At 44.7% G+C, this 22960-nt stretch overlaps 1 protein-coding gene across 1 annotated transcript in view; it reads right to left on the reverse strand.

Annotated features, from left to right (window-relative positions):
- Positions 1-22960, reverse strand: part of ITGA2B (integrin subunit alpha 2b) — a 130942-nt gene that overhangs the window by 93459 nt on the left and 14523 nt on the right. Inside the window, exons 4-12 of the mRNA XM_075347718.1 lie at positions 20082-20176; positions 18115-18286; positions 14300-14349; positions 8938-8983; positions 8517-8633; positions 8253-8297; positions 5092-5132; positions 3779-3829; positions 3125-3177 (exon numbers count right to left, since the gene is read on the reverse strand). Coding sequence (XP_075203833.1) covers positions 3125-3177; positions 3779-3829; positions 5092-5132; positions 8253-8297; positions 8517-8633; positions 8938-8983; positions 14300-14349; positions 18115-18286; positions 20082-20176 — 670 coding nt within the window. The remainder of the gene's footprint in view (positions 1-3124; positions 3178-3778; positions 3830-5091; positions 5133-8252; positions 8298-8516; positions 8634-8937; positions 8984-14299; positions 14350-18114; positions 18287-20081; positions 20177-22960) is intronic.

Consider the following 22960-nt stretch of genomic DNA (forward strand, 5'->3'; position numbering starts at 1 on the left):
TTTCCCCAATTTATTGAAAATAAAGAAATTACGGTCGCTGTAATCCGTGAGGTCCCACGCCGACTCTGGATCTTCTAGAATATGGGGGGCACGTTCAGGGAACGTATCCCCCATTTTCTGGAAGAGCAAGCTCTCCATGAGCAGTGTGGGTGCAGTAATCTGAGAATACTGCACTCACACTGCCCCGGTCCAACTTAGGGCAGAGTGACCTGCAGTAACCTCATTCCAGAATATGAGGGGCACGCTCACAGAACGTACCCCCCATTTTCTGGAACAGCAGTCTCTCCATGTGAGGACCACACTCCTCACATGGAGAGACTGCTGATTACTGCACTCACTCTCCCCCGGTCCACAGTGGAGCAGCCTGTGCATCAGCGACGTCAGCGTCCCTGCAAGACTGACGTCGCTGATGCACAGGCTGCTCCACTGTGGACCGGGGGAGGAATCCAGCTGACAGCCGCTGTCTGCGCATGCGCCGTCAGCATTCAAGAAGGAGGCGGCGTGATCGCGGGACGGATCACCAGACAGGTAACGTATGACCGGGGGCTCGGGGGCTGGGGGGCTGGGGGGGGGGTGATGGGGGGTGATGGGGGGTGACCTAGTGGGACCTGGGGGGACTTGGGGACACCTTTCTGCCGCATGTGACGTGTCACATGCGGCAGAAAGAGCAGAATGAATGCGGGGGAGGGGGGGTGGCTCTGGAGACCCGGAGGGGGCTCCGGTGACCAGAGGGCTCCGGTGGACCGGAGGAGGGGTCAGGGGGAGGACATTTCCCTCCGATCTGAAATGTTTGATCATTTCAGATCGGAGGGAAATGAATGCAGAGCCGGCGGCGGCAGTTTTCAGCGCGCGTCGGCGCCATCTTGCACGCTCCGGAGGGGGGCTCTGAAGAACTGGAGGGGGCTCCAGGGACCAAAGAGCTCCGGTGTACCGGAGGAGAGGTCAGGAGGGGGACATTTCCCTCCGATCTGAAATGTTTGATCATTTCAGATCGGAGGGAAATGAATGCAGAGGCGGCGGCGGCGGGAGTTTTCAGCGCGCGTCGGCGCCATCTTGGATTTTCCGGAGGGGGGGGGGGTTGGATGGATTTCTCCGGTACCGGGGGCTTTGGGGGCACTAAGGGCTCACATTTATTTCTCATCTGACATGTTTGATCACGTCAGATGAGAAATAAATAAATTTTACCAGCCATTTTTTTTTTTTTTTATGTTGTCGCCGGTATACGGTGTATACCGGCGATCGCATTAACGGGGTGCATACAAAACACCCCGATTCATAATCTGGGGGGTCTCAGCTACCCCCGGTAGCTGAAACCCCCGAGATTTTTCGTCACTGGGGGGCGCTACAGGGTTTTTCCGGCCTGACGTCTCAAGACGTCGGAACAGAATAAGTACCCTGTTTTTCCGACGTCTTGAGACGTTAGGCCGTCGCTATGGGGTTAAAAGAGAACCTTAAAAGGGTTGTCCACCAATTCAACATTTGGGGATATATTATATATACCCACAGAGTACCTTGAAAAACCATGCATACTACATGTTGAGTTTTCCACATTTTTTCCACATTAAACCCATAAACTTACATGTATTTTGTTAGGATTTTATGTAATGTACGAACACTAAGTAGCCAGTATTTGTGAAATGTAAATGAAATGATACATGGTGTTCTAAATATTAAAAAAAAAGAGAAATCTAAAAATTGTGACATGCATTTGTATTCAGCCCTCTGAGTCAATACTTTGTAGGACCATCTTTCATTGCAGTTACTGATGCAAGTCTTTTGAGAAATGTCTCTACCAGCTTTGCACATCTAGAGGCTGATATTTGTACCCATCTTTGCAAAATATCTAGCTCAGTGAGATTAGATGGACAGAGTCTGTGAACAGCAAATTTCAAGTCTTACCATAGATTCTCAATGAGATTTAGGTCTGGAGTGTGACTGGGCCATTCACACACATGAATAAACCATCTAGCTCTGCCAGTATGTTTAGGGTCGTTGTCCTGGAAGATAAACCTATGGTCACACTTGTGAGAGACTCGCGCGAGTCTTGCAGCGCATCACCCGGCATGGCCGCACACTCTCCGGACAGGAATGTCTCAGCTGCATAGAAATACATACAGCCGACCCGCTCCTGTCAGGAGAGTGTGCGGCCATGCCGGGTGATGTGATACAAGACTCGCGTGAGTCTCTCGCAAGTGTGACTCTGGCCTATGTCCAAGTCTCAAGTAATTTGCAGCCTCCAACAGGTTTTCCTCCGAGATTGTCTTGTATTTAGCCCCATCAACTCTGACCAGCTTCCCTGTCCCTGCTGAAGAAAAGCCTCCCCACAGCATGATGCTGCCACCAACATGTTTGACAATGGGCACGGTGCTTTTAGGGGTTTTTGCAGTGTTATTTTTACCACCACACATTGCGTTTTGCATTTAGTCCAAAAAGTCAAACTTTGGTCTCATCTGGCCAGAGCACGCTAGCTGTGTCCCCTACATGGCTGTGGAAGAGCTTCTCCTGATTTATAATGTTTATGGATGGTATAGTATTTTGTAACCCATCTGTGCATATGGGCGTAATGATACGTCCTACACTGGTGTCTGCAAGTGTGGAAGGAATTCAGGACCTAAGCTCACTCCACACACTGTAAATGTCACTAGACAGCTCACCACGCAAAAAAAAAACCAAGCCCTTATATTGCCATGACTATGGAGAAATAAAAAAAGTTTTGTCTCTTGGAAAAAGTAGTGACAGTTTTCCCTTCTGCAGATCTGGCAGAGCTGATATGTTGAGCTGTGTACCACAGCTTTCTATGTACATTGTATAGCTGCTAAGTCAGTGCTGGGGGTGCGCTTGGACTACTCGAGATCAGTGTATTCTGTAGTGAAAATCTCATGCTGATAAAACACTAATTGTATTGAAACAGCAAAATACAGTCCAGTAAGTTACATATCATTAGAATCAGGGTCTCTGCACCCACATTATGGTGCTATGGTGCTCTGAGATTACATATCAAAAACCTGCAGGCAGATCTTTTTATGATGTTGCATTACCTAAGTCAAACACTAGATGGTGCTGGATGTTTTCTGAACAAATATTGCACTACCTAAGGTGAAACACTAGAGGGCTATTAACTCACCCATCATTGTCGATATCTGTGACAGCCACAGCGTAACCAAAGTGTGCAGCAACCTGGAAGGAATGAAACACATATTCAGTGTACACAGAGGTCTGCTGAGCATCGCACTCCTCTCACACACTCGGTTGTCCCCCCATCCTGATTTAGTAGCACATTTCAGCCAAAATGAAGAAATGGGTACCTATTGCTATAGAGATCGCTCTGCGACATTGTGGCAAACATTTCTGGCACAAACTAAGCCAACGTGGTGCAAACCGTAGACTGGAGAGACTTAAAATACGACAGATTAATCACAAAGTGTGAGCCATTATAAGACTGTCTGGCCTATGTTTGCACTGTCTAAGAATCAGACAGCAGTGATAAATCTTCCACATTGTGTTTTAGACCCCTTTAATGCTGCAGTAGACGGCTTTGTAATGTATAGAAAGTGTTGAGCTGCTCAGTGGTGATGGGAAACTCCAGATTTCTCAGCACCACAATGCAGTATATTACAGAAATGTGTCCAGCAAGAAGCCCCAAACGTATCGTACAGGGTGCGCCACTGATACATAGAACAGTTTCTGCCAGGCTCATGTTATTTTGTTATAAATGAATTTGCTCCACCATGGACCTGTAGATGGACTAGATACACAGTTTAGATACATAGATTCGCACCTGATTCCCTTTGATGGCACGTAGCAGATGTAAATTAGAAAAGAGCTGAACCTATAATGGAAACAAAACAGTAAGTATGGGAGTCTCAGGAAGGCTTCATTGCTGCAAATGGGATACCTGGTACAGTACATATGAGAGTCAGTCTATGGGCTTGTTCACACTAGCGTAGAACTGCAAAGCTTTATCAGATAGCACTGGGACCAATACTATACTATGGGGCAGTGCTGATACGGCCTGAGAAAAAAGTGCAGCATGATGCGAGTGTCAGCATAAAGAGGACGTCTATGGATGTGTGTATATCATCGGATGACACTTCAGTTCTACTTCTCAAGACAGTGTGCTTTTATTCTCTACTGCACGAGAATCAGATCACACTTAGCTGTCACTCGTCTTAGGCGAGCTTTGCACACTACGACATCGCAGCTGCGATGTCGGTGGGGTCAAATCGAAAGTGACGCACATCCGGCGTCGCAGTCGATATCGTAGTGTGTAAATCCTTTTTGATACGATTAACGAGCGCAAAAACGTCCAAATCGTAGCGTCGGTCATTTCCATAGTTTTGGAAGGACCGATGTTACGATGTTGTCCCTCGTTCCTGCGGTACCACACATCGCTGTTTGTGAAGCCGCCGGAGCGAGGAACATTACCCTACCTGCGTCCTGCGGCTCACGCCGGCTATGCGGAAGGGCGGAGGTGGGCGGGATGTTTACGTCCCGCTCATCTCCGCCCCTCCGCTTCTATTGGCCGCCTGCCGTTTGACGTCGCTATGACGCCGCACGACCCACCCCCTTAATAAGGAGGCGGTTCGCCGGCTAGAGCGACGTCGCAGGGCAGGTGAGTGCATGTGAAGCTGTCATAGTGATAATGTTCGCTACGGCAGCTATCACCATGATATCGCAGCTGCGACGGGGGCGGGGACTATCGCGCTCGGCATTGCAGCATCGGCTTGCGACGTCGTAGTGTGCAAAGTGCCCCTTACACTCTGATCGGGGTTTAATCAGAGTGTCATTACCATAAATCAGCCCGATTCTCTCATATGTAGAGCTGAGCGGACCCGTGGAAGTTCGGTTCGGCTGGTTGATGTGGACTTTAGATAAAGTTCCAGCTCAGACTCCAAGTATTTGAATAAAAGGCATTTCTTTATTTTAACTTTGTTAAAAAGAATATATCCAAAAAAGTATAATAACACCGGCTGATAACACTAACAGATGGTAAATGATTAAAAAAAAAATACGCGCTTCGGTGGTACGCCTTCATCAGGTCAAATAGAAAACAATACAAGAGGTTAGGATTGTAATTGAAAGTTTACTTACTGCTCCAACATCAAGATAGTTTGGGACTCCAATGACCAGGTCTACAAAGCACCAGACAAATGGTCAGGATCAAACAATATGGGAATATATCATGTTAAGCATTAACAGGAGGTTTGCACATGATAAATGCACTTTTCTTATGGATTGTATCAACCTTTCAAATGAGGTTTATATAAGTAGATAAAAGATCTGCAATTTTTGTTTTCAGAAACAGCGCCTCTCATGTCCATGGGTTTGTCTGGTATTGCAGCTATATTCAAAAATATGTTCCATGGACGTGAGTTTGCTTTTGGAAAATAAGTATTTTTCTCCCATCATATACATCCCCTTTAAGTAATATAAATGCACATTTCATAGCAGATAGTTCACAGCTAATTGGGAAGATACACGTGTCAGGAGCTACAAGGTACTACATCTAACCCCGGGTTCCTGGAAGACCAGTGCCAGTAAAACACCACATACATATCCACGCCATTTTTCCCCAGACTTGGTAACAGGCTAGAGACAGATCTGATGGATGGCCACCTATTGGTCGGGACTCATCCAATCCAGTAGTCAGAAACCTGGGAGGAGGAGGGGCTAGTCAGTGGAGTGATGGGAGGCGGACATCTTGCCAGATAGAAGTCAGTTAGATGTTCAGTCAGCAAGGCGTTAAGTCAGAAGTCAGTACACAGACGGAAAGTGTAAACTGACTGATTGAGTAAAAGGAGTACGGTTGCCAGGGAGAATACGGTGCAAGTACTCACTGGACCGAGCACCGGCTTGTTCAGGAGGACGCTACAAGCTCACCTGATAAAACCTGCTCGGTGAGGGGACCATCAAGGACCTCACCGACATTAGTGTCCGGGGCACAGCAGCCAAGCGGGAACCTGGGAACGGGGACAGAAATCCGACCCAAGAGAGGTTCAAGCTGCCTGCCATATGGGCCAAGACTGTGACAACAGGAAGGGACCCCCAAAACCCTCCACACCACGGGGACCACCAACTACAGACGGGAGCAAGAAAGTAAAGCTCTCCAGGTCACTACACCGGCACTGGAACAAAAGGAATACCGGATTGGCAGAGACCAGCACCAGCCGGGTTGCAGCTAATCCAAACCAGTGAGTATAGCACCAGTTAAACCGCAGCCCCTGTGTCGTCTCAATTCTTCCTATACGTCTGCATCACCATACTACAACCACCATCATCCGCCCCTGGGGCCTAGCTCTACTTGCAGAGAGCCATAATATCCAAGCTGCCCAATACCATCAGCCTCAACAGAGAGAGACTTTGCAGCGGCAGCCTTATCCATATAGCCGCATACCGCAAGTGGTGTTACGAAAAACACTTTATTTTTATTTTTCCCTTGTACAAAATCCCTTTTTAAGTGACCCCCAGGTTCACCGAACCGGTCAATGGCCACCTGTGATACGTCTCAGTAAATACAATGGCCGGGACCGAGTACCCCAAGGCCCTGGAGTGCATCAGTTACATTATTACATACAGTGCCTTGCGAAAGTATTCAGCCCCCTTGAATTTTTTAACCTTTTCTCACATTTCAGGCTTCAAACATAAAGATAAAAAAAATTACATTTTATGGTGAAGAATCAACAAGTGTGACACAACTGTGAAGTTGAACGAACTTTATTGCTTATTTTAAACTTTTGTAAGAAATAATAAACTGAAAATTGGTGCGTGCAATATTATTCATCCCCTTTACTTTCAGTGCAGCAAACTCACTCCAGAAATTCATTGAGGATCTCTGAATGATCCAATGTTGTCCTAAATGACTGATGATGATAAATATGATCCACGTGTGTGTAATCTAGTCTCCGTATAAATGCACGTGCTCTGTGATAGTCTCAGTGTTCTGTTTAAAGCACAGAGAGCATCATGAAGACCAAGGAACACAACAGGCAGGTCCGTGATATTGTTATGGAGACGTTTAAAGCCGGATTTGGTTACAAAAAGATTTCCACAACTTTAAACATCCCAAGGAGCACTGTGCAAGTGATCATATTGAAATGGAAGGAGTATCATACCACTGCAAATCTACCAGAACCCGGCCGTTCCTCAAAAATTTCATCTCAAACAAGTAGAAGACTGATCAGAGATGCAGCCAAGAGGCCCATGATCATTCTGGATGAACTGCAGAGATCTACAGCTGAGGTGGGAGAGTCTGTCTATAGGACAACAATCAGTTGTACACTGCACAAATCTGGCCTTTATGGAAGAGTGGCAATGAGAAAGTAATTTCTCAAAGATATCCAGAACAAGTGTCATTTAAAGTTTGCCACAAGCCACCTGGGAGACACACCAAACATGTGGAAGAAGGTGCTCTGGTCAGATGAAACTAAAATCATACTTTTTGGGCACAATGCCAAATGATATGTTTGGCGTAAGCGCAACACAGCTCATCACCCTGAACACACCATCCCCACTATTAAACATGGTGGTGGCAGCATCATGGTTTGGGCCTGCTTTTCTTCATCAGGGACAGGGAAGATGGTTAAAATTGATGGGAAATTGATGGAGCCAAATACAGGACCATTCTTGAAGAAAACCTGTTGGAGTCTGCAAAAGACCTGAGACTGGGACGGAGATTTGTCTTCCAACAAGACAATGTTCCCAAACATAAAGCAAAATCTACAATGGAAAGGTTCACAAATAAATGTATCCAGGTGTTAGAATGGCCAAGTCAAAGTCCAGACCTGAATCCAATTGAGAATCTGTGGAAAGAGAGGAAAACTGCTGTTCACAAACGCTCTCCATCCAACCTCACTCAGCTCGAGCTGTTTACAAAGGAAGAATGGGCAAGAATTTCAGTCTCTTGATGTGCAAAACTGATAGACACATACCCCAAGCGACTTGCAGCTGTAATCGCAGCAAAAGATGGTGCTACAATGTATTAACTTAAAGGGGACGAATAATATTGCACGCCCCAATTTTTCAGTTTATTATTTTGTATAAAAGTTTAAAATAAGCAATAAATTTTGTTCCCCGTCACAATTGTGTCCCACTGGTTGTTGACTCTTTACCATAAAATTGTAATTATTTATCTTAATATTTGAAGCCTGAAATGTGGGAAAGGTTGAAAAATTCAAGGAGAATACTTTCGCAAGGCACTGTAGGAGCCTCCGATCACAGATTAGTCTAGCCAATATTTAGTCTAAGTACAGTACCTGGTTTATCATCATATGAAAATTCACCATAAGCAACTGAAAAACCTGCAAGGAAAGAAAAAGTGAAAACCAATGACACAGACCAGAATCATAGCTGGAAGTTTCTGGGCTCCATTGAAAACTCATAAAAGCCTTCCTCACGAATATGACACATTGATTTCTGCAGATTTCATGGAAGTGCATTTGCACTTACGGATTTGACTTTAATTCTGAATTCATCATCATTTAGATGGGAGTGACGGCAATAGAGATATTAATTTGTACCTTGATATGCGTCAACTGAAACCATAAACTCAGGTGATGTGTACAAGCCGTGAAACTTTCGAATAGTGCCATTAAGAGCATTTTCAATAGAGGACAGGGGCAGACTCATGAATAGTCCTACAGAGGTTAAAAACAAATTGAGTTAATAAAATTTCCATATTAAGAGTAAAATAAATTGTAACAAGTATGATCAGGGAGAAAGCAACAATCTTTAACTAAGTACAATGGAGCAAGGCTGTGATCTACACATAGAAAGACCATATATTTGGAAATTATGTCGGGAGACAATCACTTTTAGTAAGAAAATCGTCAGTTTAGCTATAAGAATTGACAATTTGCCGATGAATTAGAATAGAGTGTAATTGTGTATAATGTGGTGAGAGGAGAAGTAGACAGGTGCAGTCAAAGGAATTCCACCTACCATCAAAAAAGAAGCCAGCCGGTGCTCCAGCTAACAGGGTCCCATCCTGTAGAGGAGAAGACAGGATTACAATGGTGAATAGGTCAAAATAACGGTCATCCCCTCCATCTAAACCAGGCCTTGAGTGAACTTTACTTCTTCCGGCTTCTCCTGCTTTAATATCAGACCAGTGATTTAATGAAAAGTGTGTAATGTCTCATTTCTAAGCTCTGGAGCCCTGTCCTGTCCTCACCAGGTCCATAACGTAATAGTACATGCATAGGGTGGGAAGGGAAGGAGTTACGCCATACTGGTTGCTGCTGTGTTAAACAGCCGACAAATGACTGTAATTAGAATTGTTGGTCATATTTTCCCATTGAAGACACCATTCATGTCAATTCTGTGTAAAGTAATACATGATAGAGATAAGTGTTAGTAACATAAGATAGGAATGTATAATGTGTAAGATGTAGCAGTGCTGATAATATAATGTGAAATGTTCCTGTATAATGGAAGGCATAGCAGTGTTATGTAGGATGTGATCATTGTAGACCTATATAATGTTTGTATAGGAATGTAGGTCAAAGGTCAAGTCTGCCCAGCAATAGGCTGCAGGGGCAGACAGAGTTAATATTGGGACTAGCCCATAGGGGAGGGGTTAGCATGTAGGGAAAGAAACAGGTTTCCATCTAGAACATCAGACAGGGATTTGTTAACAGCTAGAGCAGATGTGATTTTGAGTGCTCAGCAAAGCCGAAAATTTGCATTACCTTTGTCTTATGTCCTATTGTGTGCTTGGGATTTACTATATTACTACAACTAACAGAGACTGGAGCCAGGGTTAGGTCGGGGCCACACGGGGCACTAGTGCGATCCTCGCATGACACTCGGCTAACGCTGGCAGCACAGCAGAGCCGAGTGTCATGCGAGTGTCCCTGCGACTGAGGTCCGACTGTGTGAGCGGACCTCAGCTGTGGGGGGCGGGCCGGCGCTGCGGAGGGCACGGAGGGATTTCTCTCCCTCTCTCCTCCGTAGCCGGCTATTGCGATTCTCGCTCTGCACCCGCGGTACACCGGTGTACTGCGAGTGCAGTGAGATTTTTCTCTCGCCCCATACACGTGAATGGGTGCGAGAGAAAACAGGATCACATTACAGTCGCAGCATACTGCGATTGTTTTCTCAGTCCCATTAGGGCTGAGAAAATAATCGCCCATGTGCGCTGACACACAGACTAATATTGGTCCGAGTGGAATGCAATTTTTTATCGCACTCCACTCGCACCGTTTTTCTCGCCATGTGGCTTAGACCTTATGCGGGAGTCACACTAAAAGGGCTATCGTGCGATGCATCATCGGGGTCACGGTTTTCGTGACGCACATCCGGCATCGTTTGCGACGTCGTTTTGTGTAACACCTCCGAGCGACGCAGAATCGGTCACAAATCGTGAGTCGTGTACACGTCGCTTATTTTTAAAAAATCGTTTATTTTTCATGCCGCCAGTTCTTCATCATACCCGGGGCAGCACACATCGCTTCGTGTGACACCCCGGGAACGATGAATACAGCTTACCTGCGTCCAGCGGCACCCGCCGGCTATGCGGAAGGAAGGAGGTGGGCGGGATGTTTACGTCCTGCTCATCTCCGCCCCTCCGCTTCTATTGGCCGGCGGCTGTGTGACGTCGCTGTGACGCCAATCGTCCCACCCCCTTCAGGAAGTGGATGTTCACCGCCCACAGCGACGTTGCTCACACGTAAGTACGTGTGAGGGGGTTAAACGACTTTGTGCGACACGGGCAGTGACGCACAAACGACGGGGGCGGGTACAATCTCACATGCGATCATACAATAGATCGCATCGTGTGACGCCCGCATTAGGCTGGGGCCACACGAGGCACTAGTGCGATCCTTGCATGACACTCGGCTCACGCTGGCAGCACAGCAGAGCTGAGTGTCATGCAATTGTCCCAGAGTCTGAGGTCCGATTTTTTATCGCACTCCACTTGCACCGTTTTTCTCGCCGTGTGGCTTAGGCCTTAGCGTGAAAAAGGAGGTGAAAGGTATACGAAGTATCAAACATAGTCGAATCAATGTAGTGACCAGGAAAACTTGCAACTGGGGTAGTCTGTTCCTCAAACAGGATGCTCAGCATTGATGCCCCAGTTTACAACTACAGAAGGTAAAGGGCCTGGTCACACAGTACATAAGACGAAAACTGAACCCTGGGCAGAAGCATCAGTAGCAGAAGGTTAGGGTAGTGGCAACCTACCTTCTAGGCAAGGAGAACTGGACACGGAGTTGCAGTAAGGGATGGAATGACTCTCATGGACTATACTGTGCTGTTGAGCTGGGTGGTGGTGAAACAACCTGGACTACTCAGGACAGGAACAACGAGGTTGAAAGGAGTGAAGGGACTGTTGATGGAATTACTTTGTATTGAAAATGAATTGTCCATGAAGATGTGTGCTCACTATCTTCTGTGTTCAGTCATTACAAAGGTACGTCAAAGTAAAAGACTGCGTTTTAGGCCCCCTTCACACGTCCGTGAAAAACAAGCACGTGTGTTACGGGCCGTTTTTCGGGTCCGTGTCCCGTTTTTGTATCCGTTTTTATGGTCCGTGTGGCACCTGTGTGAATTGCGTATGCTAGCCGTGTTTGTGTGCAGAACGTCCGTGTGTGCGTGTGGAATTAACGTGTATGTGTACGTGGAATGTCCGTGTGGAATGTCCGTGTGTGTGATGCACAATGTCGTTTATAAATGTCGGCTGACAGCAGACAGAGTTGCGCGATGAGAATGAACTCGGGTGAACTTCACCCGACTTCATCCTCATACCGCGGCTCTGTCTGTGTCGAGTACTGATTAGCGGTCACCTGTGAAGGATTCACCGGTGACCGCTAATCCCCCGAGTGACTGAAGTGTCCCCCCCTCTCTCATACTCACTGTTCCTCGATCCCCGGCGCCGCGCTGCACGGCATTCACACTGCTGCGGCGGCTTTTACTATTTTGAAAAAGCCGGCCGCTCATTAAACAATCTCCTATTCCCTGCTTTCCCCGCCCACCGGCGCCTATGATTGGTTGCAGTGAGACACGCCCCCACACTGAGTGACAGGTGTCACACTGCACCCCAATCTATACTGTGCAGTAAAATAAATAAATAAATAATTAAAAAAAAACGGCGTGCTGTCCCCCCCAATTTTAATGCCAGCCACATACAGCCATACGGCTGAAGGCTGGTATTCTCAGGATGGGGAGCTCCACGTTATGGGGAGCCCCCCACCCTAACAATATCAGTCAGCAGCCGCCCAGAATTGCCGCATACATTATATGCGCCAGTTCTGGGACTGTACCCGGCTCTTCCCGATTTGCCCTGGTGCTTTGGCAAATCGGGGTAATAAGGAGTTATTGGCAGCCCATAGCTGCCAATAAGTCCTAGATTAATCATGTCAGGCGTCTATGAGACACCTTCCATGATTAATCTGTAAGTGACAGTAAAAAAACACACACACCCGAAAAAATCCTTTATTAGAAATAAAAAACACACACAAATTCCCTCATTACCAATTTATTAACCCCGACAAACCCTCCATGTCCGGCGTACTCCAGGATGGTCCAGCGTCGCATCCAGCGCTGCTGCATGGAGGTCACAGGAGCTGCAGAAGACACCGCCGCTCCGGTCACCTCCACGCAGCTAATGAGGTGAGTAGCGCGATCAGCTGCTGTCAGTCAGGTAACTCGCGGCCACCGCTGGATCTAGCGGTGGCCGCGGGTAACCTCAGTGACAGCAGCTGATCGCGCTACTCACCTCATTAGCTGCGTGGAGGTGACAGGAGCGGCGGTGTCTTCTGCTGCTCCTGTCACCTCCATGCAGCAGAGCTGGACGCGACGCTGGAGGTCCGTGGAGTACGCCGGACATGGAGGGTTTGTCGGGGTTAATAAATTGGTAATGAGGGAATTTGTGTGTGTTTTTTATTTCTAATAAAGGATTTTTCTGGTGTGTGTGTGTTTTTTTACTGTCACTTACAGATTAATCATGGAAGGTGTCTCATAGACGCCTGACATGATTAATCTAGGACTTATTGGCAGCTATGGGCTGCCAATAACTCCTTATTACCCCGATTTGCCAACGCACCAGGGTAAATCGGGAAGAGCCGGGTACAGCCCCAGAACTGTCGCATATAATGTATGCGGCAATTCTGGGCGGCTGCTGACTGATATTGTTAGGGTGGGGGGCTCCCCATAACGTGGAGCTCCCCATCCTGAGAATACCAGCCTTCAGCCGTATGGCTTTATCTGGCTGGTATTAAAATGGGGGGGGACCGCACGCCGTTTTTTTTAATTATTTATTTATTTATTTTAATGCACAGTATAGACACGCCCACCGGCTGCTGTGATTGGGTGCAGTGTGACAGCTGTCACTCAGCGTGGTGGGCGTGTCTCACTGCAACCAATCACAGCCGCCGGTGGGCGGGGAAAGCAGGGAATAGGAGATTGTTTAATGAGCGGCCGGCTTTTTCAAAATAGTAAAAGCCGCCGCAGCAGTGTGAATGCCGTGCAGCGCTGCGCCGGAGATCGGGGAACGGTAAGTATGAGAGAGGGGGGGAAACTGACCGACAGACTGTGAGAGAGGGACAGACAGACAGAGAGACCGACAGAGAGACAGAGAGACCGACCGACGGACTCAGGGAGATTGACCGACATACACAGAAATAGAAAGAATAGCCGACATCACTAGAAATAAAAACACCAAACGGACACGGACTATAGGTAGATGCATACGTGTTTACTAACGTGTGTGCACATACCCATAGACTTTCATTGTGTCCACGTGTGCGTGCTCCGTGCAGATAACGGACATGCATCCGTGCAAAACGCATACACATACGGATCACGGACACGCACACACGGACATAATGAAATAACGGACGTGTGACCACAATCATAGATTAACATTGGTGCACGTTTGGCCGTGTCTCCGGTATATACGGAAACGGACCAAACACGCACGTGTTTCACGGACGTGTGAAGGGGGCCTTAAGAACAGATGGCCTGCTTTAGTGCTTGTGTTAACATCGGGTCCTGGCAAACCAGAGCCATTGGCAACATTGGCTAGAAAAGACCATCAATGTTAAAGTTGTGGCAAACGTCTTTAATACAACTGCGCTAGTGAATTTAACATGATGAAAAGAAGACTTTGCATAACTGATATACTCTTGTTTAATGAGGGGGTGAGACGGTGGTGTATGACACAGGAATTAAGAAAACACTAGTTTTTGAGGTATCCATGTGTCATGCTCTGCTCTCAAGCCCTCAGCCAGGCATAAAATATGATCAGACACATATTGCCCAATTAGTTGGAGCTGTGAAATAATAAATCACAATTACTCACCTTGCTTATTTCTGCGCTGAATCCAATCTCACAGTCACGTTTATCATCCTCTGTGTGATGAAAGGACAATGTATGTATGAGGACACATTGCAACTTATTCCTACATTGTATATAGGGTGATAGTTCAGTAGATCCCATCTATTACGGTATCTGCAGGTTGTTCCATGTGCCAACATCTTATAGCCAGAACAGTCAGCTATGGCGTATAAAGCTGCACAATCACTAAGGCTAGGCTCTCACAATGAGTGTTTGGCGAGTTTTTGTAGATTTTTTGCAGGTATTATGTAAATTGGATTATATGTGGCTTTTAGTGCTTTTTTATTACTGTTTTGACACTGCCATTTTTGTAAGTTTTTTGTATGTCATCTTTGAAATAATACCACTTTCTTTTTGATACTGGTATTTGGCTTTGACCAAATTTTATTGATACAGTCATGTGTGGATTACATGCATTTCTAGTGCGCTCAAGCCATGTGCATACATTGAATTTTTGGTGAGTTTTTTACCTCAGTATTTGTAAGGCTGAAGTCACACTTTCATGTGAGTTGCACTAGGATTGCATTGCCCGGACTGGCCGCAGCTCTCCTGACAGGAGCCGGTCAGCTGTACACATACATGAAGCTGCACACTCCCAGTCCAGACAATGTGATGTGATCCTCATGTAAGTGTGACTCCAGCCTAAAGGGTACTTTACACGCTGCGATATCGGTACCGATATTGCTAGCGACTGTACCCGCCCCCGTCGGTTGTGTGTCACAGGCAAATCGCTTCCCATGGCACACAACATCGCTAACACCCGTCACACGGACTTACCTTCCCTGCGACGTCGCTCTGGCCAGCGAACCGCCTCCTTTCTAAGGGGGCAGTTCGTGCGGCGTCACAGCGACGTCACACGACAGCCGTCCAATAGCAGAGGAGGAGCGGAGATGAGCGGCTGGAACATGCCGCCCACCTCCTTCCTTCCTCATTGCCGGTGGACGCAAGTAAGGAGATGTTCGTCGCTCCTGCGGTGTCACACATAGCGATGTGTGCTGCCGCAGGAATGCGGAACAACATCGCTAGTGCCCAAACAACGATATTTGGTGTTTGAACGACCTCTCCAAAACCAACGGTTTTTACCACTTTTGCGATCGTTAAAGGTCGCTCGTACGTTCCACACGCTGCAATGTCGCTAACAACGCCGGATGTGCGTCACAAACACCGTGACCCCGACGATAAATCATTAGCGATGTCGCAGCGTGTAAAGTACCCTTTAGCCGAAACGTGGAGTGGAATAATCAGAGGAAAAGAATAATAGAAACACAGGCACCACTTCTGTATTATCACCCACTCCTGGTTTTGGCTTACAAAAAAACCCTCACCAAATACTCAGTATGTGCACTTGGTCTAATACAATTCTATGGGGAAAATCTACACATTGGGCGTCATTCACACACATTAGTATTTTTGATCAGTATTTCATCAGTATTTGCCAAAATCAGGAGTGTCTACAAAAAAAGAATAGGTGTCAGTCTTTAAGTTATACTTTTTCTCTGTAAGTTGCACTCCTGGCATTGGCATACAAATGCTGATGCAAAATACTGATATGTGAATAAGGCCTAAAACTCATTGTACTTGTGGGAGAAATTGATATGTTGTGGATTAGAAATACGCACCGCATTTCCATTTGCACTATGTTAAAAAAGAAGCACAGTGGGCATGACATTTCTACAAATCTCATCCACTTTACTGGAACTCTAAAATGATGCTTTTTGGCACAGTGAAAATACACGCCGTCAAAAATTCACTGTGGAAAATTAACCTAAGAAGGAAAATCTAAGCTATAACTACAGTTTCACAAACTGCTTGTCACGTTGAAGTCTATATAAAGCACTGAGTAACTTTGCAAATCCTTCACTTGTACAGATTTTGCATCATACAATCTTTTCATCTAAAACAGTGGTTCCCAAACTCCAGTCCTCACGACCCCCAACAGGTCATGTTTTCAGGATTTCCTTAATATAGCACAGGTGATGCCTTGATAATGATTCCATCACCTGTTCAATAGTAAGGAAATCCTGAAAACATCACTTGTTGGGGGCCATGAGTACTGGAGTTTGGGAAACACTGATCTAAAGGGAAGCTATCATCAGAAAAATGAACAACGGTTTAAATCAGGGTTTTTCTCTTACATGTATTTTTTTTATTCTGGATTTTTTTTTTCATATCACGACGATCCGGGGAAATGGACTTGGGCATAATAGTGGATCTCAGATTCAACACGAGCCAACAATATGGAGCTGCAGCTAAAAAGGCCAACAAAATTCTTGGATGTATCAAGACAAGCATTGAATCTAGATCAAGAGAGGTAATTATTCCCCTATACTATGACCTGGTCAGACCACACCTGGAATACTGTGTATAGTTCTGGGTGCCCCAATTCAAGAAAGACATCAATATATTGTGGCAAGTCTAGAGAAGAGCAACCAAGATGGTAGAAAGTCTGCAAACCATGTCATATGAAGAACGGCTAAAAGAACTAGAGATGTTTATTTGAAAAAGTGAAGGCTGAGAGGAAACTTAATAGCGGTCTACAAATATCTGAAACGTACAAGTAGTACAAGGAAGTACAAGAAGCAATGGGATGAAACTAAAAGGAAGGAGATTCAGATTAGACATTAGGAAAAACTTTCTGACAGTGAGGGCAGTCAGAGAGTGGAACAGGCTACCACGGGAGGTGGTGAGCTCTCCATCAATGGAAATCTTCAAGCAGAAATTGGATAAACATATAGCTGGGATGATTTAGGAAAGCCTGCACTCGCAGGGGGTTGGACCCAAAAAAATTTCACACAGGCCACTAGGCCTAATTTAAACTCTAACTTCCTGTTGTTTCAGGAAGAGTTTACTGCAGTTTACTTAACAGTAGATACAGGATTGCAATAACAGGTAATCCCTCGATACACAGCTAATAACACAGAATCCACCAATCACACCTGACTCTGCTCCCTTTTTCTTCATAAAGACTTTTGTACAAACTCATTTGATGCTTCAGAACAAAGGATAGGGTTATAGTCTGTTTATTGTGGCTAATTTTCAATTTGTTGTTTGCTGAAACAACAGGTAGTTAGGAACCTAAAATAGCCCGTAAACAGATTGTGAAATAAAAAATAAAAAAAATTATAGAAAAATATATACAAAAAAAATTGATTTAAACAATAGTTCATTTTCTGATCATTGCTTCAATTCAAACACAGATTTGTATGCAGAATCGTGCATATTAGACGTTCAGATGCTATGTATATGGAAAAAAACCACATTTATCTTGTCGAGATGAGAATATGTATTTTCAAAGTTACTAAACTTTACTTTATTTTCACTTTTAAGACTTAAAGGGGTATTCCCATCTCCAAGATCCTATCCCAATATGTTGCAGGGGTAATAATAAAAGAATTGGAATATATAAAATAAATACGTCCAATTAGAAATTTAGTATATTTCTCCTGATATAGACATGTCTCTTACATCATGTGAAGGGCATTGCAGCTCAGGCATCCATGGTTACGACCACGAGCAACTAGCTGCTACTATATACGTGATCGAACAATGAATACCTAAAGTCCTGCAATTATCTGCACATGAGGTGAGTGACATAGAAAATTAGAACTATACTGTATTTGTAATTGGAGGTATTTGCTAAAGTTATTACTATTACATCTATTACATATTGGGATAGCATCTTGAAGATGGGAATAACCCTTTAAATTAACCACAGCAAGATCAAGCAATTGCTTAAAAACATTTAACGTTGATCATTTTGTTGAGGCTATCAGTCATACTATAATTCTTTAGCGCATAGGTGTGCTCGACGCTGAGCTCTCGACATGGAGCAAATTCATAGCTGTTCTTCAGGTCCGTAGTCAAGTAGCAGGCCCCAGTGGGAGTTTTGCCCGATTGATTAAAACGATTTGCTTTCATCTGGAATGTAAACTGCTGTAAGGGGGCGCATGCCTGTGAAGAGAATGTGAGAAAATATCTTGAGACACGGCACACACACATTTACCACATCAAACAATTGGCTGGATCTACATGCACAGATTCCTATGAAAAATTAAAGATGCCCCAACACGTGGTTATCTTTTTATGCTTTCATAAACCTCCAGACATAATATAATTTCCTTAAATAGGCTTAGCCAATTCTTGTGACAAGTTGTGCATAAAGAAGTTTTAGCCCCTACTAACATAAAAGGCATGTCATTAGGATGGGCCATTATCTTCTGGGGTGACATAGGTTAGACCACCATGAATGAAAGATCCGTCAGAGATCTGCAGAACTAGCTAAGCTCCGAGATCCCTTCAGATTTGCAGAAATTGAAGCGCATTCACCAGACACCATTGGTTAGGAGCACAGCCATGTCTGAAAAGGATAAAGGGGCTCCTACCATTTGTTAGGATTGGGAGGGGTCCCAGTGATTTGCCAACATTGTTTATAAGACTTTCTCAGGACTAAAAATAGGTTAAGGTTTTACAACACTTGCCCATAAACTATCTTGTGTTGCAAGTTGCGGCAGTAATGTAAATGATGATAGTACATCATCACAGCAAGACCAGTACGGACCACCAGAATCATGTGGGGGTTTAAATGGGTATTCCTATCTCTATGACCCTATCCCAATATGTCGTAGGTGAAATAATAAGAGTATTAGCAAATACCTCAAATTAGAAATGTACTATAGTTCTCCTGATTCACTATGTCGTTTACCTCTTGTTTAGAGCATTGCAGGATCTTAGGTATCCATGGTTAAGAGCACAAGTGGTCATAACCATGAATACCTAAGGTCCTGCAATGCCCTAAACATGATGAAAGCGACATAGTGAATCAGAAAAACTATTGCTAATTGCTAATATTCTTATTATTTCACCTACTACATATTAGGATAGGATCTTGTAGATGGAAATACCCCTTTACGAGTAAAGTTGGTTATACATATGAGTTAGCTGTCAGCCAAGAATTTGGAAGATAGCTATCTCCTCCAACTCTCCCATGCACTTAATCACTTCCTTCAATGAGCATTTTCAACAGAAAAGAGGAGAAAACCACATCTATCAGGATAGAGTTGATAGGCCACCAATAAACATTTTTTTTTATTTATCTATATTTACAGTGTGTCCACCCATATCCTGCCCACCGCCATTAACTTGAGAACGACGGCAGCTATAGGCATAGAAGTGGTGTCTAGGTATAGTAACGTAGCCATGCGCTACGCAATGAAACCACCTATAGCGCCACCTGGTGGAAAACAACAGAGTTAGCATTACATAACAAAGTTGTAGGGCATCATCAATTCAATATGTATCGACACCTTGCATACAGAAATTCTATGATTAGAATGTGTAAAACTCACAAGGCTGCGGACGTGAAGCGATACCTCATGGAGACCTTCCTACAAGTCATTGGTATGGTGGCTGCGTGGAGTGGCCTACACGCTCACCTGACCTGACCCCATTAGACTTATTACTGTGAGGTTCTGTGATACCCCACTAATTGATGTAATTAAGAAATGTGCTCTTCAGAGCATCCGGGGGCATCACAGCCCTGACCAGACCCCAATCAAAGGACAATAAAACTTTCACACTGCTTATCTATGAACCACAACAATATTTATGGCCACAACAGTTTGCCCCCTTACCATAGTGATAGTTCTGGTTCACATAACATGTTTTTTTTTGGGGGGGGGGGTTTCACTTAAAATTCAAGACCAGTCTAGTACACAGCTAGTATATATCATATATTATGCTCTCATACCAGAATGTAGCTGTTCCAGGTTCTTACTGTTGCTCCAAACCATTGATTAGACTTAAAAACCTGTACTACTTGATTTGTAGTGTCATATATGTCACCTATGGAATAGATACAACAATGTAAACTAATCGGATAATGTAAATACATACTATTAACAAGACTCTGTCTAGTGATATAATGGCACCAGACTGCGCCGCCATCGCACTTTCAACTTTATCAACGTCACAGATGCCCATACAGTTGAAAGCAATAATGAAAGAGGGAACCATTCACTCCCTCCTCAATCATTCTTCCTCTGCATCTGGGCTCTGTTGTCTCAGCGCAGCGGGCGCAATGATGTCACTGTCATGCCCACTGCTCTGAGATATGCAGCGCTTTAGACTACATGCTGCATAGACCGGAGCAGTGGGGGAACGAGGAGATGGTTTTGCTTTTTTTAGTACATTGCGGAGATGCCATTGTACTGTTTGGAGAGCTATGGGAGCTTTCATTATACTGTGTGGAAGGCAATGTGGTGCCCATTATACTGTAAGGAAGGCAATGTGGTGCCCATTATACTGTAAGGAAGGCAATGTGTGGCCTATTATACTGTAAGGAAGGCAATGTGTGGCCTATTATACTGAAAGGAAGGCAATATATGGCCTATTATACTGTAAAGAAGGCAATGTGTGGCCTATTATACTGTAAGGAAGGCAATGTGTGGCCCATTATACTGTAAGGAAGGCAATGTGTAGCCTATTATACTGTATGGAAGGCAATGTGGGGCCCATTATATTATGTAGAAAGCAATGTAGGGCGCATTATACTACATGGTAAGCAATGTGGGGCCCATTATACTATATGGCGGGCTATGTGGGAGACTTTATCCTATATAGAGGGCTATGTGGGGGCCATTATACTGTTTTCAGGGCTATGTGGGGGCAATTATACTATTTGCTGGGCTGTGTGGGGGCCATTATGCTGTTTGCATGGATAGAGTTGCCATAGCAACCTTAAATTACTTCACCAATAGTAGTAATAGCCTACAAATTAACAACATGTACCCAAAAAATAATCTCAAATAGGTAAAATACAACAAAAAATAATATCTCCAAAAGAGAAAAATAATTGCAACCAATTTATAATAAAGTTTATAAATAAAAATACAAATTACATAATGGTGAGGCAAGATCAGACTAAGAGATACACATAAGGGAATAAGATGCCCCCTGTGTGGGGGCCATTATGCTGTTGGGAAGGCTGTGTGAGGTTCATTATGCTATTTGGAGGCCTGTGTAGTGCCATTATGCTGTTTGAAGGACTAGTGTGGGCCATCATATTATGTAGGGTGGTGCTGGGGTCATCACATTGTGTGGTGGGTTATGTTGGGGCCATTATACTGAGTTTACTGATATATTGAGTTTACATGGCAAATAATATTCTCTTTAAGGTTCTGTTGTCTACAAGAAGACTAAAAATGCCCATACACATGAGATGACAATCATTTGTTTTCAATGTGGAGAGATGAGAAAGATGCTGCCATACACTTCTGCCAGCAGCTTAACTTCCCTGAAAATAAAAATGTCAGATATGGAAACTCCAAAAGCCAGATTCGTCCTTTCCTCAATATCATTTCTCAGGGCTGAGTCAGGAGGCCCCCAAACATATCAGATGGTCCAGCCCCAACTGAAATTCTCAGGTTCAGCAAACTTTGATCTAATGTCTATGGGAACCTTTAGACAACACATACAGTGTGTTCTACAATAGACAGGCAGCATCCTGCTTGATAGTGGTGAAAAAAACCACCAGCCTTCATAAATCTAAGCCATATACCAGACTGCCCACACCATTAAACGATTGCCCCTTTTCCCAACACAAAAAAAGACCAAAAACAGAAATTCCAAATTAAACTTTTATTGGAGAGTATAAAAATTAAAACCACTCTCATGTTTTCTCAACACCAACTTTGGAAGGGTAAGGTCGCAGCTCTTAAATTTGACCACCGGAAGTGATGGGGATATGCCGCCGGACTCCCGACACATGTTACCCAGAGTCGATCTTCCGCCATCAGCTGCGACTTTCATCAACACCATTAACCACCAAACAAACCAACAATTAGAAGGGAGGGAGGGTGGGAAGCTCTCCATCCAGGATCAAAGAGGCTGGAAAAGCCTTGGGCACAGCTATAGACAGCATACCCCCCAAGGAGGGGAGGGGGAGGAGAAAATGCACATCCGGATCCGGGGGGCACATCTGCAACAGGTAGGCGTGATTAAAAGGGAAGGATGGTTATTAAACAAGATCATTAACCCTTTCCCGTATGTTAGGAAAAGAGGGCAAAAACATGCCACAACTGGGCTGGCCAGTCAGGGGCTCACCGGCAAATAAAGCCGGGCCTCCTCAATCTTAATGTGGGGTGGGGTGGAATGTAGTGCAAGGTGCCTGATACATTAAGAGGAGCATGTCTATGATTGAATCATACGAGGCATGAAGTGACCAGTCTGTAACTTGAGTAAGCTATGGAACATAAGAATGTCATTACTTGTCATGAATTTGATCAGCGGGGATTGCCAGGCTCCATCCATACCAACTGCTTACTTTGTTGAAGTTGTGCGAAAATGGCGTGGATATGACAAACCTAACAAAAGTTTGCATACCTTACATTTCACAAACATTTTGCAACTTTTCAGAGTTTTTTTTACTAGTTTTCTGCCATAAAAGCTTTGTGAATTAGGGCCTATATAATTGATTCATTTTGGACATCAGAAAACTAATAAATTATATTTAGATTGTGTTTAAGGAAAGCTGATGCCAAAACAGCATTGTGGAATCTCTTGGGCAAAAGGTTAAAAGTTGAAGCCCCGGGGTAAATGTTTTGGCCACCCACCCAACTCTCCGAACAA

This window comes from Anomaloglossus baeobatrachus, chromosome 5 (genome assembly GCF_048569485.1).
Source record: "Anomaloglossus baeobatrachus isolate aAnoBae1 chromosome 5, aAnoBae1.hap1, whole genome shotgun sequence".
Taxonomy (NCBI): Eukaryota; Metazoa; Chordata; class Amphibia; order Anura; family Aromobatidae; genus Anomaloglossus; species Anomaloglossus baeobatrachus.